The sequence below is a fragment of the Chiroxiphia lanceolata genome, chromosome 17 (genome assembly GCF_009829145.1).
Source record: "Chiroxiphia lanceolata isolate bChiLan1 chromosome 17, bChiLan1.pri, whole genome shotgun sequence".
NCBI lineage: Eukaryota > Metazoa > Chordata > Aves > Passeriformes > Pipridae > Chiroxiphia > Chiroxiphia lanceolata.
Window position 1 is genome coordinate 11511560 of NC_045653.1, and position 15830 is coordinate 11527389.

General features: G+C 55.5%; 2 protein-coding genes across 2 annotated transcripts; both read right to left on the reverse strand.

Annotated features, from left to right (window-relative positions):
- Positions 1 to 1332: 1332 nt before the first annotated feature.
- Positions 1333 to 3966, reverse strand: LIME1 (Lck interacting transmembrane adaptor 1). Its single transcript, XM_032705131.1, has 5 exons — positions 3851 to 3966; positions 3318 to 3366; positions 3132 to 3219; positions 2533 to 2945; positions 1333 to 2170 (listed from the first exon to the last, which is right to left on the reverse strand). Exons 1-5 carry the CDS (start codon positions 3964 to 3966, stop codon positions 1766 to 1768), a joined length of 1071 nt encoding a protein of 356 aa, XP_032561022.1. The 3' UTR covers positions 1333 to 1765.
- A 4453-nt stretch (positions 3967 to 8419) lies between these two features.
- ZGPAT (zinc finger CCCH-type and G-patch domain containing) lies at positions 8420 to 15808 on the reverse strand. The gene is made up of 6 exons (XM_032705129.1): positions 14898 to 15808; positions 14123 to 14256; positions 13216 to 13374; positions 12150 to 12281; positions 11009 to 11420; positions 8420 to 10573 (listed from the first exon to the last, which is right to left on the reverse strand). The coding sequence occupies exons 1-6, from the start codon at positions 15539 to 15541 to the stop codon at positions 10435 to 10437; spliced, it is 1620 nt and encodes a 539-aa protein (XP_032561020.1). The 5' UTR covers positions 15542 to 15808; the 3' UTR covers positions 8420 to 10434.
- Between the last annotated feature and the right edge of the window lie 22 nt (positions 15809 to 15830).

Below are 15830 nucleotides of genomic sequence, written 5' to 3' on the forward strand. Positions count from 1 at the left end.
TGATCCCACATGGACGCGATGCTCCTGTGTGGGGCCACGCAGCCCAAACCAGCTCGCAGGGGGGTCAGGTGGCACAGGGGGGACCCAGCCCTGTGGGGTGGGATGACGGAGAGGGGGAGCAGGGGAAGGATGCGGCCGGGGGCAGCGCGGGGGGAGCCCAGGCACCGTTGCCGGGCTGGCAGCAGGAAGAGCGCGGCAGCACCGGCACCAGCCGAGTTCTATCGGGGCCCTTATCTGGCAGGGGGATGGGAGCAGCTCTAGAGCGGGCGCTGTGGTTTGGCGTCGAGCACGGGGTTGACGAAGGCTGGGGTGCCTCCGGCTCTAACGCCTGCGGCGGGGTTTGCTGAGCGCCGCGTTTTCGGTTTTAATCTCTTCACCTGCCGCGGTGTGGGGGCAAAGCTGCTGAAGGAAGGCGTGTGGCTTCCTGCTGCACAGCATGGCACGGCACGGCATGGCACAGGGGCTACAGGTTCCTCCCGGCTCCAGCGAGCACCAGGCCACTGTGCCACCATGTTAGGTAGCCCCTGGCCAGCTGGGCTACACCTGGAGCACCATCATGGCATTGCCTGGAAGATACTGGGCATCCCTTGGGGCAGGGATGCCCAATTCCCAGTAGGGAGAAGAGGAGGAAAGCTTAAGCTCTGGGGTCTGAGGGTCCAGGTGCATGTCCAACTCTCCAAAGCACTCAATTTTTGTCACACTGAGGCTGCAGGACCCACGGGGGTGACGGGAGGTGAGCAGGCAGCAAGTGCTGTGCAAATACGCCCTGGTTCCTGCCCAAACCCCATGCAAAGCTCCTGAGCAAGTCACTGCTCTGGCAAAGGCTGTCCCATTTTGGCAGCTCTTGGTGGCTGCATGTCCCCATTTCAGAGGTGCCAAACCATCCATGCAGGACGGGTGCACCCACAGTCACACTGTGCCCAAAGGGGCTTTCCCAGCACCAGCATCGCTGCGTCGCTGCAGCAGCAGCACCAGCCCCCAGAATCACAGATTTAGATCCAGTTTAGGAGTGTTAACACCCTCTCAACCTTTTAATGGTGTTCGGGTGATAGCTGCCCACGGAGACACCCTTGCGTGGGTCTGAAAGGGTGGGAGTGGGAGATGGAGGATGGAGCAGAGCCCGCAGTCCACACTGCCACAGTCCACAAGGTGGGATTTCTGGGTTGCCTCGTGCGGGGCCAGGGGTTGGACTCAAGGATCCCTTGTGGGTCCTTTCCAATTCAGGGTATTCTATGATTCCATAAAAGCACGGGGATGACTCCATCTCCCCATAACAAGGGACATTCCGTGATGGGAGCAAAGTCACTCAGGGCTTCCTGGGGGCTAGAGGGGGCCCTGGTCTACCCCAGGCAGCAGGAGGAGGACAGAGACCCTCACTCATGGCATAAAACCCCTGATGGGGGTCTGATCCTGCAGCCCCTGACAGGGCTGATCAGAGTCCTGCCACCCCCTGCCCCAAAAAAAGACTGGTCCCCACCCTGTTCTCGTCTTGGTGGTACCACCAGCCCTGTCCCATTGGGGTCCCACACGGCACCCAGCCCCCCCAAACTGCCCATCCTGGGGCATCCCACCATCAACCTGCTGGCACCAGCTGGGATAGGATGGGACAAAGACAGTTAAAGGAAAGTAACAGAAATATATACAGAGAGCATGCCCCAGGGATATATACAGGGATGCCCCAGGGCTGCAGGTGCCTGTCTGTGGGCACTGACAGTGTCCAGCCATGGTGGGACCCCACTGTGGCACCAATCCTGCTCCTGGGGGGCTATAGGTTGGTGATGTACACCTCCAGCCCGTTGGCTGTCGTCCGGGTGGAGGCTCTCCGGGGCTCCCCTGCCCAAATGTCCCCAACACTCTCGTACAGGTTCTCAGGGACACAGGTCTTCCCCAGCTTGTCCCGTTTTGCTGCCTTCTTCCAGTTAATGTCCACAGCCTCGTAGTCGGGGTCGGGGCCATGGCCCTGAGCAGTCCAGACTCTGTCATTGATGGATTCATAGCAGGGGTCCGGGGAGCCTTGGGCTGATGGGGTCCAGCACCCAGCTGGGGCACCCTCCTGCTGGCAGGGGGGTGGCCACCCAGAACCTGCCTCCCTTGAGGCCCTCGGGGTCGATGCAGGGACCTGGGATTTCTTCTTGGTGGCTTTGCACACTGTCGAGTACATCTCTTCCAGCTGCAAAAGGAACTTTTTTGGGTGGGGGCTTGGGGGTGATCCCTGCCCACTGCAGGGTATCCCTGTGCCTGTGACCCCCCCCCCCAGATCCTCACAGCCCCACAAGAGGATCCTGGCAGTGGATTAACTGTTGGGGATCCCACTTTTTGCACACCCCAGGGAGCCTTCTGTGGGGCATAGAGAGCAGCATTGTGGGCATCGCCTGCCCCTTGAGGTTTTGGTTTCATTCTGCCCCCTCAAAAAGCCCCAATGAAAATGCAGTAGCCTAATTTATACCCTGCTCCAAACACAGGTGCTACAGGGAGGCAGGGAGTTACATGACTTGCTCTGTACCCCATCCCTGATGCCCCCCAGAATCGTACCTTGGCCCGGGGGGCATTGCCTGTGCCAGCCCAGCATTGCTGTGCTCCAGAGGGTCCCGCCATGGCCCCATCCTGCACCTCCACAGGCACCGCCTTCTTCACCTTATGGACACAGGCATAATCGGCCGCCCCGTGCCCCACCCGCGGGGGGGACACCTGGGTGCCAGAGGGTGTGAGGGACACCGGGGTGTCCTCCCCCCCCACTGCCAGGGACTCATAGACGGTGTCTGCTGCTGGTTTCCTCAGTGGGGTGAAGAGCAGGTTGGAGTAGGTCTGGTCAGGGGCCGGGGAGGCAGCTGGTGGCTCGGGGACAGGGATCCGGGGCAGCTCACGGTGCAGGAGGCCAGAGCTGGGCAGGGACTCAGCTCCGGGGGCTGCAGGACAGGGGAGATCCAGGCTGGCCGGGCGCTGGGCTGCGGGAGAGGAGAGGAGAAGAGGGGACATGGGGGAGGCAGCAGCACCAACCCCTGTGCCAGCACCACGCCGGCACTGCAGCACGGGTGTGCATGTCGTGGTGTGCTCCCCAGGCAGCGTGGGGACCGCAGGCACTTGCCAAGGGCCACCAGCCCCTCGGCTCCCCCGGCTCCATGGCCACTCACCGCTGTCTCTGGCCTTCAGCCGGTACAGTTCATGCAGCTTCGTGTCTGACTTGCTGAGTGACCGCAGCTGTGTCTGCCGGAGCAGGGTCTGCAGTGGGGCAACACACACCCTCAGCTTCGTGTCTGGGAGCTGGGGGCCCCAGAGCTCCCCCCTGGGGCTGATCCTGCCCCCCAACATGTGCTTACCTCATCCACCAGTTTCACCCCATCCGGAGCGACCTTCTTCCTGCCCTTGCTGGGGGGAGAAGTGGAGCTGAGCTTGAGGTGGGTGGCCAAGCCGGGGGTGAGGTGCCCCAGGACCCCAACCTGGCATCGCCCAAACCCACATCTCACTGCTCCAAACCCACATCGGATCCTGCCCTGCAGCAGGATCTGTGCTGGCTGGAGAGATCTCAGTTGCATCCTGCAACTGAGCTGTGCCGGGCACCACTGGCACCACCCTTGGCATTGCCCCTGGCATCACCCACCCTGCCCATCCTGCTCACAGCTCAGCCCTCTCTGGGTTGCTCCTGTGAGATTTTTGGGTGCAGGGGGTGTCCCTGGGCACTGGGGTACAGGGCACTGGGGTTCAAGGCGAGTAGAGAAACAGATCCCAGCGGTGCCAGCTCAGGATGGGCACACGCGGGGTCTCCACATGTGGCCACCAAATGCCACCAAGGGGCCCCCAGCCCCATCCCAGTGCCAGGAGGGAAAGCAGAGGGACTGCAGGCAGCACGTACCGTCTGCAGGCAGTGCACAGGGCACCCAGGTAGACCAGGCCACCGAGCAGGGCCAGGGCAGCGCCGGTCGGCAGGAGCGGGGTCCCCACTGGCCCCTCGCCACCAGCTGCAGCCATGGGGGATCTGCTTCCAACACCACTGTGGGACTGAGCTCTGGGGAGAGAGAACATGAGCTGGGGTGCAGCCAGGCACTGCCAGGCTCACCACAGCATGAAATGGTGCTCCATGACTTGAGAGGCCCCTCTGGAGGGCGACATGCACTGGGTGTCCCACTTTCTGGCCAGTGGTTGCCCTCCCCAGGGTGACCAGGACGCGTCCAGTGCCCCACCCAGTGTGGACACCCAGCAGCAGGTGCTCTGCCACCTCCCAGGAAAACTTTTGGTTCCTTTTGAAAAAAATCAACCCAGAAAACCCAACGAGATTCAAGCTCCCAAGTTACCACTGAGATGCTGAAAAGAAGATTGCCAGGGGCCCAGAAAACCTCTGGAGTCACTCAAAAAGTGACAGGGTGCTTTCTGGGGACACCGGGACACCACCTGGGCTGTGGGATGGAGGTGACACCACTCCCGAGCATAGGGGAGGCCAGACAGGACAGGCAGATGATTCAGCTTCCCAGAAATGGAGAGAGCTTTGGCCTCACAGCCATCTCTCCCTCCTCTCTCTTGTCACACCACGAGACACCCTCTGACTGCAGCAGGTCTCACACAGACCCCACCTCTCCTCCGCCACTACAGCCCCAGGTCTGCAGCTGCTCTCTGCTGTGACATGGGAACAGACAACGCCCAACCTTTCCACCACTTCCCTCTGCCTGAAGCCATGCTTTGCCCAAATCCAGCCCTTGTCCCTGCACCTTCCTCAAGGGAAGAGTCCTCCCCTGTAAACCGCAGCAGTGGCTGGGCCAGAGCAAGTGGTGCAGAGGCACGAAGGTGCTGGGAAGCCCGACACAAAGTGCAGATGCTCCCCAGCCTGTCAGGATCATTCCCGGGAGGCTCTTGGTGACCCCCGTCCCACCATCCCCGTCCCTGCTCAGCCGTCAGCGCGCTGCAAACCCAAAGCAAAAGCTGACACCGCTTCACCTCCCCCAGCGTCGACGGCGGCTGCGGCTCCCGGCTCTGCAGAGCTCAGCTCTGTGCACCCTGCGCTCCAAAAAGGCTGGCCTGTGACCCGCACCCGGGAAACGCCAAAAGGAGGCGGAGGCGGTTCCCAGCCCGGGAGTAAAGCCCGGCTCCAAGAAGCCACGGAAGCCGATCCAGACGGGGCCAGCAGGGTCCCCGGGCAGAGCTGAGCAGGACAGCTTCCACTAGCACGGCTGGGCACGCAGAAAGGCTGCAGGGCAAACCGAGCACCTCTTACTCACCCTCATACATATCAGCATCCGGATGACAAAGACTGGACGAGCTCTGATGAGAAGCCATCCTGCCTCATGTGAATCTCAGAAGCTACAGCAGCTCCACGGTGAGCGGGGCAGTCTGTGCCCACTGTCCCCACTGCCCTGACCTCCATGTCACACTGCAGCATCTTTGGAACATCTTTACCCCTATAACTGGCAGGTCTCTGCCCACTCACAGCGCCATTCTATCCGAGAGCACCCTTTTATCTGAGAACTTCCCATGCCTTTGGAAACTGCCCTGACTGAAGCCTGAACCCTGGAGACCAATTAGTTCAAGGTAGAAAGTGAGACAGAGAGTTTTTAGGGACTAACCAGGCTGGACAGACTGGCTTAGATCAGAGCTGGGAAGGGAAGGCTGTTCCCTCTCCAACGACGTTTTAATTAGACAACACAGCTTTTCTGTCTGAGCATACATTAATTACATGGATTACCTGCAACAGGGCTGTCGTGTTTGACAGAGCCTGGAGCTCCTCGCTGGACTCGCTCAGCTCATTAGAGTGATGGGATCACAGGCTGCAGGAGCGGCCGCGCTCAGGGCAGAGCCGAGCAGGCTCTGGGGTTCAGCAGACAAAGTTCTAACGAGGAACGACAGTCAGGAACTGGTGTGATGTCGGAATCGAGGTGGGAGCTTTCAGCATGCTGAGGCAGGCACACATGGGGCAGCTTATCCCACAGCGGGGGGATTTTCCATCCCTGAATTTTTAAGATTGAAGAAGGGACAGGCTTCCTGAGTGGAAATGAATACAGAGGAATTCTTCCGACCTACTCGGTTGTGCAGGTGGGTGGTTGCTCCTGGATTTCTGACCAGTGAAACTGTCTATTGCAGGCTCAGCAGTCACTGGGAAAAGCCACTTTGGACAACTCGTTGGGCCTCCCAAAACTACGTATTTGCGAGCAAAACTCAGTGCCCGACTGAAGCCGCTCGGGTAGGACCAAGCAGGTTTGCAAGGCAAAGTCTCAACCAGACCTTCCAAAACCTACACCTGAATTTCCTGCCAATAAAGTTATCGATCTCCCAGTCCTGGGGCTGTTCCCTGGGGCAGGAGACTCAGCAGATGAGGTTTCACAACGTGCTGGCTCCGCAAGCCTGGATGGCTTTGAAGGCAAGGACGGCCACGGCCGTTGCGTACGTGCGACACACACCCACGGCCCAGGAGGGATAACTCCCCTCTGTGACACCCCAGCACAGGCACCCTAAAGGGCAGATGGTTTGTTAGCTCCAGGATGTGGGAGTTTTTTGTGACTCCTACAAAAAGCTCGAGTTCCTCAGCCGGGTTTCATGAAAACAAGATCAATTTCACTGCAAAACTCAGTGCTGCTGCTGATTCTGCCCGACCTCTGATTCATCTCCCCAGATAAAACCACACAGTTTTCAGTGCAGGGTGATGAGCAGAAGGTCTGTGAAGCTACTCAAAGCCTGTTTTTGCAAGAAACCAGGGGGAACATTCTGAGCTGATTTCAATCAGCGACTGTGCACACGGCTGCAGCAAACTCCTCTCGGGGACCCTGGGGAGTTGTGCTGCAAAAAAGGCCCAAGAAGCAGAAGTAGATGGAGTTTTTTCTTTTTAATTATGAAAAATGAAAGCCCTGTTACAGTTAGTCACAACACCGAATCTGCCCTAGACCGTGGGCTGCAATTAGTGATTTTTAAGACAATTTCTAACACGGAGCAGGCACGAGATCTCACCCACTTCACTCATCTCTGCAGCAGGAAAGAGGGATTTCATGGTCAAACATCTCTGGAGGCATTTAATTTAGAAAAGACCAACTGTATTTCTAAATGCCAAACCCAGATGTCCCCGAACTTGGATGCACGCTTCCAGCTGCAGTTCTGGTGGCTGCTCAAGTGCTGGAGTAGCGTTTGAGAAGATACAACTTTAAAACCTCCAGCTAAGTGATCACCCGCCCACACCGTGGGGCTTTTCTCCAGGCTGACACAGTTTCTGTGCGTTTCTTTCTTCCTGCCCTTCCCTGATCACAGGACACTCACTCACTTGGGCAGAGAAATGCTCTTCTAAGGCAAAAACCTGCTGGAGAGATTTTCTGCAGAGCTGAGCTACAGGAGGACACCAGTGGAGAGCTCGGATCTGCTGTTATGGGAAGGCAGATTCCAAACTACAGGATGTATTAAGGTGATACGTGTCTTTTTGAGAACCACCTGCCTACCACAGTGGTTTTCTTGCCACACATTCTGTAGTTGTGAATAACCTCAGGTTTAGAGAGGACAGTGTTTCAGCAACCACACTCTCAAGCCTCCTCACCCACAGCTCAACACAAGCAAAACTCCAGTCCCCCTTTCCACAACACAACTGGAAATTTTCCTATTGAAAACAAACCCCACAACGCCCCACACTTCCGAACTCAACTCATTCATCCCAAAACCAATCGGCTCCCACTCAGCCTTCAGCCACGACATCCCAGCAGCGCTGCCGACCCCCAGCACCTTTTCTTCCCTTAAAGCCCAGCAGCAGAGCACAAAGCACGGAGTGGGACACATCCTCCAGGGGCAGCACACAGCCTCCAGGAGCGGCACACAGCCTCCAGGAGTGGCACACATCCTCCAGGAGTGGCACACAGCTTCCAGCCCAACTCACAAGGTTTAACGCAGCTGGTGCTTCCCCAGAGCAGAGCAGGAATCCTGCCTTTCCAGTCTAGCCAGCTGCAACAGCACCTCCAACAACACGTGACTTCTATATACTCTTGTAGGGTCTTAAAGTATTCCCCCCTCCCCATTTAGCTGCAGATTCCCAAGACTGGAAAGCCAACACCACTTACTTTGCAGGAACTCAGAGGACGGTAGAGCACAGGGATTCAGTCATGCTCTCCTCTTTGCCAGCCAGCCCGGAGAATTTAATTTCTTTTATCCCGCCGAGTTAATCCCAATTAGGGGTTCCTGCGCATTTCAAACACGCTGAGCTCTCCCACTCCCGAGCTCCGTGAGGAGCAGCCAGCTGTGAGCACACACGGAGCACACACACCACAGCTTCCTGGCCTCGGAGGTGGTGGCTTCACCCCAGGGTAGGCTGGGTCTGTGCTCGCAGGCTCCCGGCACACACCAGCACCCTCTGCCGCCCTCCGCTCCCCGCCTGGCCGGTCTGGGTGCTCAGGGGAATACAAGGAAAGAATGGGGTGCCCCAGATCATCATTACCTTGCAAATGAGCAATGCCTTACAAGGAGAGAGGGGAAAATAAACACCAACTTTATTCATCAGGGATGTGGATGTGTTGGGTGGGAGGTGGCAGCCACTGGGAGTCTGACAAGGCAGGCTGTGGAAATCCCAAGGAAGGGCACAACGCCACTGAGCTGAGACACGGGGCTAATGCACCCAGTTCCTAAAAGGATGATGTTAAACAGTCTCAGAGCACAAAACAACCCCAAAAAATTTCTCTGTCCAGCTCAGCTCCCCAGTCACGGGCCACTTGAGCGAGCACCCATGCTAAGCTGGGCACATCAGCCCTTGTCACCACTCGACGCTCAAGTGTGGGAAACAAACAGTTATTCGTGAGGGAAGGGCTCTGAGCAGCCATTGTTAAACCCTAGAACTGAGCCCCGTGCGTGGAGAACACAAATTCAGAACAATGAGGATAGTACAGCCAATTCCATTAGGAACTGATGGATGCTGAAGTGCCCAAGGCAGCCCCTGCCAGTTCCACATCCACAGCATGATCCAGGTGCTCTTCAGGAGCAGAGACCCACTCCCACTCCCACTCTTGCTGTGTTTTCAGAGGTGTGTCTGCAGCAATGCGAAATCCCTCATGACTTGAACAGCTCTGATCGTATCTTCTCCAGCCTCAGATCTTCTGGTTAGTTTGGCAGCCTGGCCCTGCAAGCAGGCACAGCCCTGCCCAGGCTGACAGCTTCACAGGCTTCTTAGGCACAGACAAAAAAAGGGGGTACTAAAGGAGCAAACCTCTTCGTGAGAAAAGTGACTCACAGAATAAAAGGAAATCAGTTTCTTAAACTAAGAAAAAACTCTGTCCTTAAGATACTGGCATGAATTGCAAATTTTTTTTTTTAAAAAAAAGCCTTTACAATGCACAAATCCCACCAGAAACAGTCTGATGAAACCACCATCTCCTCTGGGGCAAGGATTGGCTGCCAACAACGCAGAATGTAACAGAGGGGAGAGAACATCCTTCCTGTCCAAAGACTCTCCATGGTGCAGGGAAGGGCACTTGGCTTGCCTGGCCTGCTCCCAGCCCAGCCCCAAGCTCTCCCACTGGAGGGCTGCACACTGGGCACATACAGATTCTGCTCTTTGTGCTCATCCGGGGCCCAGTCCAACCTGGACCTGGGTCCTGAGGTTTTTTAGTAAAAGGACCTGTGTTCAGTGAGCCACCTTGGACAGAAAAACCCAACTAATGGTGGCAAAAATCACAAGGCTCCCTGTGGAGTTGTTCCTAGGGTTTGGGAATCCCATTACACTGCTGGTTTATTCCCCCAGTGTTGGCACTCTACTTGTGGAACCACACAGCCTTCCATGCCAAGCCAAATGAGTTAGGCTACAGCATGTCCTGGGATACTCTTACAGTCAAACTGCTGAAATCTGATCCTTGAGGCTGCTAGTTCCCACCTCTGAGCTGCCAGTTTTCTGTCTATTCCTTACACTAAGGCTACAAAGAACTGCTCCCTCAAAAAATGGAATCCTCAGATAAATCCCATAGTAAAAAACAGAAGGCAGAGAGCAGCTGAAGCACTTTGCCTTTGATGTTTTCTCCCAGCACAAGCCTTTTCTGCTTTGCCAGGCCGTGCTCAGGACCCTGCCTGCACCTGTGCTTGTTGGGGGGGCTGCAGACAGAAGCCACAGCTCATGGCAGGATGTGGGGCTGTCCAAGCCCCCTCAGCTGCTTTGCAGCCAGCAGTGTTATCACCTGAGCAGCCACAGACTCTGGATGGAGGTGCTACCGCAGGGAAAACTGAAGGAAAAAAGTGTGCAAGAGAGCAGAGAATCATATTTTGTGTAGCCAGTCCTCACCCAAGGCCCAGCTCAGGGAATGCTTTTGGGGCTGGACGGATGTGTACTTCCCCCCCCCCCAGTCCCAGCAGAGCTCAGAAGCATCCAGAAACTGCTCCTTTTCTGCCCAGTTTCAGGCTGGGCAGCCTGAGGCCCAGAGGAGCAGGATGGCTCACCCAGGCTCTGAAGCCAGGAGCACTAGAAGGACAATCCCTGCAGTCCAATGCCTTCATCAGCACCTAGAACTCAGTCATCTTCTTGTGGGTGTCTGCTTTCTTCTGCTCCCGCTGCAGCCTGGCTTCCTGGGCCTGCAGTTGCCCCAGCTGCTTGTGAGCGTTTGCCAGCTTCTCCTCCAGCTTGGCTGCAGCAATGCTGTGCCTGAAAGCAAAAAGCACGGTGGCAATGTCATCCTGCATAGCAACATCACAGGCTTGTCCTCATCCCAGGAGGGTTTGCCCTTTCCTGTAGGATTAGCACAAGGGACCCGCTGAAGAACCCCATGCTTAGCACAATTTGGGCTAGAAAATGTCCTCCTGGGATGCTCAACAGCAACGTTGCAGTGGTGGGTATGAGAAAGGACTCCAACACCTTCCCTCAGAGAGCTCCTCTCTTTCCCACAGCCTGAATTCCAGCCAAAGGACCACAGACACATCTGCCAGTGCCCAGCATGGTCTGAAGCACACACTGAACTCTCTCCTCCGCTTCCCCTTAGGTCTCATCCACATGTTTCACTTGTTCCTCCCACACCCCATTTCAAGCCCACCCCTTCCCAGAAGCACCAAGAACTCGGTCCCAAAGGGAACGTTTTCCTACCGCCCAGTGTTGCGTTCCAGGGCCTGCTGGATTCCCCTGATATCCCTCAGCGTTTGTTCGATCTTCTCCGCCGTCTGGAAGAGGTGGACACTCAGGGCTTTCCTGGTGCTCTTGCTGGCATGGTAGATCTCCTTGCTGTTCCTCTGGGGCAGTGCCATCCCTCCAGCCTTGTCCCCAGCGCTCTTCCCACGCAGCTTCTCGTTCAAAAAGTCAAACACGTTCCGTGGGGGCTTCCGGCCGCCAGACTGTCCGGAGCTGTTTCCCTTTGCTCGGCATTTCCTCGATTTGCCCGGGTCCAGCTTCCCCTGCTTCTTCTTCTGAAGCACCTCAGCACACTGGTCCAGGGACTTCCCTCGAGGAAGCACCACAGCCTGCACTGGCTCCACTCTGCCCTGAGAATTCTTCCCTAACCCTGAGGAGAGACACCAAGTGATTACGGCAAGTGAGGACATCCCCTCTCCGAGTCACCTCCCACCACAGGATCACGTTGACAAAGTCACAAGCTTGGAACAAGCACACAGGCTTTTGAGGTACCAAAAGTTGTAACTACTGTCCAAGCAAGGGGAGCAGCAGCAAAGGCCAGGCCTGGAGCCTTTCACAGCAGGAGATTTGTGATTCCAAGCCCGGGGCCATCCGCCGGGCCGGTTTCTGTGAAACCAGGTTCAGCCTCACATTCTCAGCTTCTCCAGCCAAGTTCTGCTTAAACTGGTTTGGTTCCTCTGAGACAACCGGAGACACACAGGGAGCAGGGCCACCCTCCCAGAGCCCCCAAGGCTCGATGCAATTTGGGTGGGGAGCAGCGAGTTCAGCAGGCTTTGAAGTCTGTGTCCAGAGCCAGATGTGTTAACACAGACATCAGAAGCTTTGCAGATCAGCTCCCTTCCACCTACAGGCTCTTGACGCTCACACAGCAGTTCTCACGGCTTTGATCATGAACTTGACCGAGGTTCCAAGTGCCTCCAATGTTTGCCATTACCATACAGGGCTTGGTGCCCCACATGCCTGTACTTCCATGAAATAAGTCATCCCTCTTCCCTCCAACACCTGTGATCTATCACATCGCTTGAGCCTCAGCTCTGGCTTCATCCAAAATCTTGTATTTTTCCTTAACAGCCCCAGGACCACCTCCTCCTCCCCTTACCTTTTCCAAACTCATATCCCATCTGAACAAGCAGTTTGGAGCCAATGCCACGAGTATGGGCTTCCCAGCCACCGAAAGAGGAGCTGCATGCAGGAGTCCATTCCCCGTTCTCTGGAACTCCTGAATCTATCACTGTGGCACAGGAGAGAAAAATCAGTGAAACACAGGAACAAAGCTGCTCTGCAAAACCCTCATGGGGGGGCACTCACACAGCATGAAACCCCTTCACGGGGCAGTACAATTCACTTCTCCCATCCTAAAATCACTTGGCCATTCCTCCAGCCCTACCTAGTTCCTACTGAGTTGTCACCTTCCATGACCACTGCACAGGGAGTGACTGAAATGAGAGATCTCAATTTAATGCACATACCACCTCCTAGATCCAGGCACAGTCACCTAGGAGTTTAATGCTTCCTTTCCATCCATCCAGGATGGTGACACACACATCAGAGTAAAATCTAGCACAGTGGCACATAATACTTATCCTGTGCCTCCAGCTCCTGCCTCCTGCCTCTGGTCCGAGGCTCCTCTAAGCCACAGTGTTAATTCTGTGTTATCAGGATCCAGAAACCTCTGTTAGGTTAAATGTTAAGAGCTCTAGGACATGACTCTGTCCCTGTGACACTGCTGTGCCTGTGTAACCTCCAAGAAGTCATTTGGAAGGACTCAACACTCAGTTACTGGGATCTCATACTCCTGGGTCACGAAGCTGCACAGAGACCCCAGGGATAAGGGAATCTCCTGATTCACTTAATTAGCTCAACTGAGGCAGCTAGATAAGAAACAGGCTCTGAGCTTGGAACTCTAAAACATCACAGCCTTGTGGAAGTTCCCATGGAAACCTCCAGCCTTCATTAGCCCAGTGATTTGCATAAAGCAAAGATTTTAGTTGGCAGTTGTACCACAACAGCTAATTATTGTTCTCTGCCTTTCAGGAACACATAAAGAGATTAACTGCTCTTTCATCAGAGGTGAGACACTCACAGTGAGAGCTCCAGAACAGTCATCCAGTCCCAGAGAAAGGCAGACCAAGAAGCTTTTGCTCATGCCCTCCTCTCTCTCTTACCTTTGGCATAACCGGAATCATCGACACTGTCCTCATCAGACTCATCAGACTCGGCAGCATCTTCACTTCTCAGTGGGGGAATGACACTGTCCCCTTCCAGCACAGCCTCCTTGAGCAGCAGGGAGTCAAACTTCACAGTGTAGTAGCCACTGTCCACGTCTGCAGAAGTAACAGCAAGGACAGGAGCTCCAGTCAGTCCCCAGCACAGAGGGGGCTAAGCCAGACTCAGCTCCAGCAGAACAACACGGGAGCAGGGGAAGGCCCAAGGAACGTATTTTTAAAAATTCTGGGCATAAATTGTGTTTTTCACTTCTGTCTGGGAGGGAGAAGCACCCACTGCAATGAAAAGCCACTTCCACAATGACTGTGTTGATACCTGAAAGTTTATTTCTACAAATGAAGAGAGATGGGCTGTTGAGAACTGGAATTAAAGAGAAGTTAGACTTGCTCCCTTCTGAATTAATAATAGTTAAAAGAAAGATGGAAAGAGGGAATAAGCCCTCCCTCTTCCCAGGACACAGGGAAGCCTGTATGAGCAGCTGCAGGGCAGGGCCAGCTCCTCTGCTTTTTGTTTAAACAAGAGCAGATTATTGCAATTCTCACCTAATATGTATGCAAATTCCTGCAGGACCTGCCTCTTCCCTTTCAGAGCAGTTAATGACCTTGCACTAATCTCCTTTCCACATTCCTGCCCTTTATGTCTCCTTTTCGTCCTACACTCTCTTTCCCAAGTCTGACACCACTCAGACTGGTGTCTCAGCTACATCAAGATTTTCAGTTCAGGGCTGCAGCCACACAGTTTAACATTTTTCTGTCGCTAACCACAACAGCCAAGTTTTATATCCAGGTAACCATCAGCCTCCACCCTCCCCCAAGAGCTGCAGGGCAGCCGCCTCGCCCCCCTCACCAGTGATTTTGGCCGTGTACCATATCCCATCGCTGTGCTTTGCCAGGCAGGATGAGCCCACCCCCAGCGAGCTCAGGTCGGGCTCCTGGAAAGGCTGGAGCTCCTCCACAGACACCACCTGGCCATGGGAAAACCTGCAGGGAAGGAGGAACAGGAATGTTTAAATAAAAACCACTTCCCTCTCTAAAGGAAATGTCCCAGTGATGAACCTCCCCTGGGCACTGGGGAGGTTTGACCATGTGTTGTTGCAATTCCACAAGTTGTTCACGTTTCACTTCAAACATGTCATTTATGCCATGTAACAAAGCAAGCACCCCACCCTGGAGAATTAAACTTTCTTGCTAGTGACACATCCAGTAAAAAAGTTCATGTCCTTGGAGATCCTGAAGAGGATCAGAGGCAGGCAGGGCTCCAGCCCATCCATCTTCACCATCCCCTCAGGCTTCTCCAGGCCATTCCTGGTGAGGATCCCCAAAAATGGAGCCTCTACAACCTCCCCGTGCAACTGGAATGTGTGCACTAACCACACACTTGGGTGTTCTATTTAAAATACTTATCACCTATTAATTTACCCACTCCATCATGCAATATCTCTGCAGCTTTCCCATGGGATTTTCCATTTCAACTCTGCATCAGCTAAAAGAAAACAGCCAAACTGATGCCACTGCTCACCACAGTGAGTTTTAAAAACATAAAGGCATAATTTCACTGGGTAAAAGGAGCAACACAGGGCACTTTAGGAGGATATTCATCCCTCCCACCCCCCTGTCTTTACCGACAGTTCTCCTTAAATCTGCACTTGTCGTCCAGGAAGAACGGGCAGGGCTTCAGGGACTTGTGGGTCGGGTACAGGTAGAGCACCCTGACCCCTGCACTGCCATCCTCCAGCTCCTCTGTCCCCACAATCATGGCATTGTGGTACTCCAGGGTCCCCCAGGAGCTGTAGTAGGGTGCTTTAACCTTCATCCCACTTAGCTCCTCCTCCTCCTCCTCCCTCTCTGACTCCTCCTCCTCTTCGCTGCACTTGGATTCGTTTTTATCACCAGTTTCTCCCCCTCTCTCCGAGGAGATCTCGCTGTTATTCCCTGGAGGCTCCTCGTCTGCTCCAAGTCCAGCAATGGCTTCCTTAAAAGCAGCGTATTCCTCATCCTGGGCAGAGCTCTCCAGGTTGGGATCCTGCCCCGGGAGACCTGCCGGGGAGGAGGAGGAGGCATCTGTGTCCAGAGCGGACAGGAGTTTGCTCTTTTTCACAGCCACCAGGCTGGACTCGGTCAGTTCTATCAGCTGCTTCAGATCCTCCTGCAGCTGCACCAGGTCCGAGTGCTGCGACGGGTCCTGGCCGGCCCCCAGTGCCAGCTCCACCTGCTCCAGCTGCGCATTGTAGGTCTGGATCGCCGCTTCCAGACTCTCCTCATCCATTATGGGCACAACAAAGGCGCCTTTACCCGCGGGAACTCACAACACATTCAGCGTTTACTTAAGAACTCTCTAGATAACGACTCCGCAGAAGCGACATCCACACGCTGTCCTGCTCCTTCCCTCGGAATTCGCCAGGGCGATGGCCCCACTGGAAACAGGAGACGGGAGCGCCCGAGGAGAGGCCGGGCCCGGCCCTGCCTTCCCCCGCCACGGCGCCGCTCCTCCCGCAGCCCAGGCGCTCCCCCGGCTCCCGGGGGCTGCAGCACCGCTCCGGCGGCCCCGCTCCGCC

What these genes read in the sequence shown, in the direction of transcription:
- LIME1 (XM_032705131.1), bottom strand. Translation starts at nt 3,966, where the DNA reads ATGGCTGCAGCTGGTGGCGAGGGGCCAGTGGGGACCCCGCTCCTGCCG. An exon ending in GCTGAAGGCCAGAGACAGCG is followed by an intron (nt 2,946 to 3,131) that starts GTGAGTGGCCAT and finishes CCTCTCCCGCAG; the next exon opens with CCCAGCGCCCGGCCAGCCTG. An exon ending in GCAATGCCCCCCGGGCCAAG is followed by an intron (nt 2,171 to 2,532) that starts GTACGATTCTGG and finishes TTCCTTTTGCAG; the next exon opens with CTGGAAGAGATGTACTCGAC.
- ZGPAT (XM_032705129.1), bottom strand. Translation starts at nt 15,541, where the DNA reads ATGGATGAGGAGAGTCTGGAAGCGGCGATCCAGACCTACAATGCGCAG. An exon ending in GTACACGGCCAAAATCACTG is followed by an intron (nt 13,375 to 14,122) that starts GTGAGGGGGGCG and finishes TTACTTCTGCAG; the next exon opens with ACGTGGACAGTGGCTACTAC. An exon ending in CTGGAACGCAACACTGGGCG is followed by an intron (nt 10,574 to 11,008) that starts GTAGGAAAACGT and finishes TTTTGCTTTCAG; the next exon opens with GCACAGCATTGCTGCAGCCA.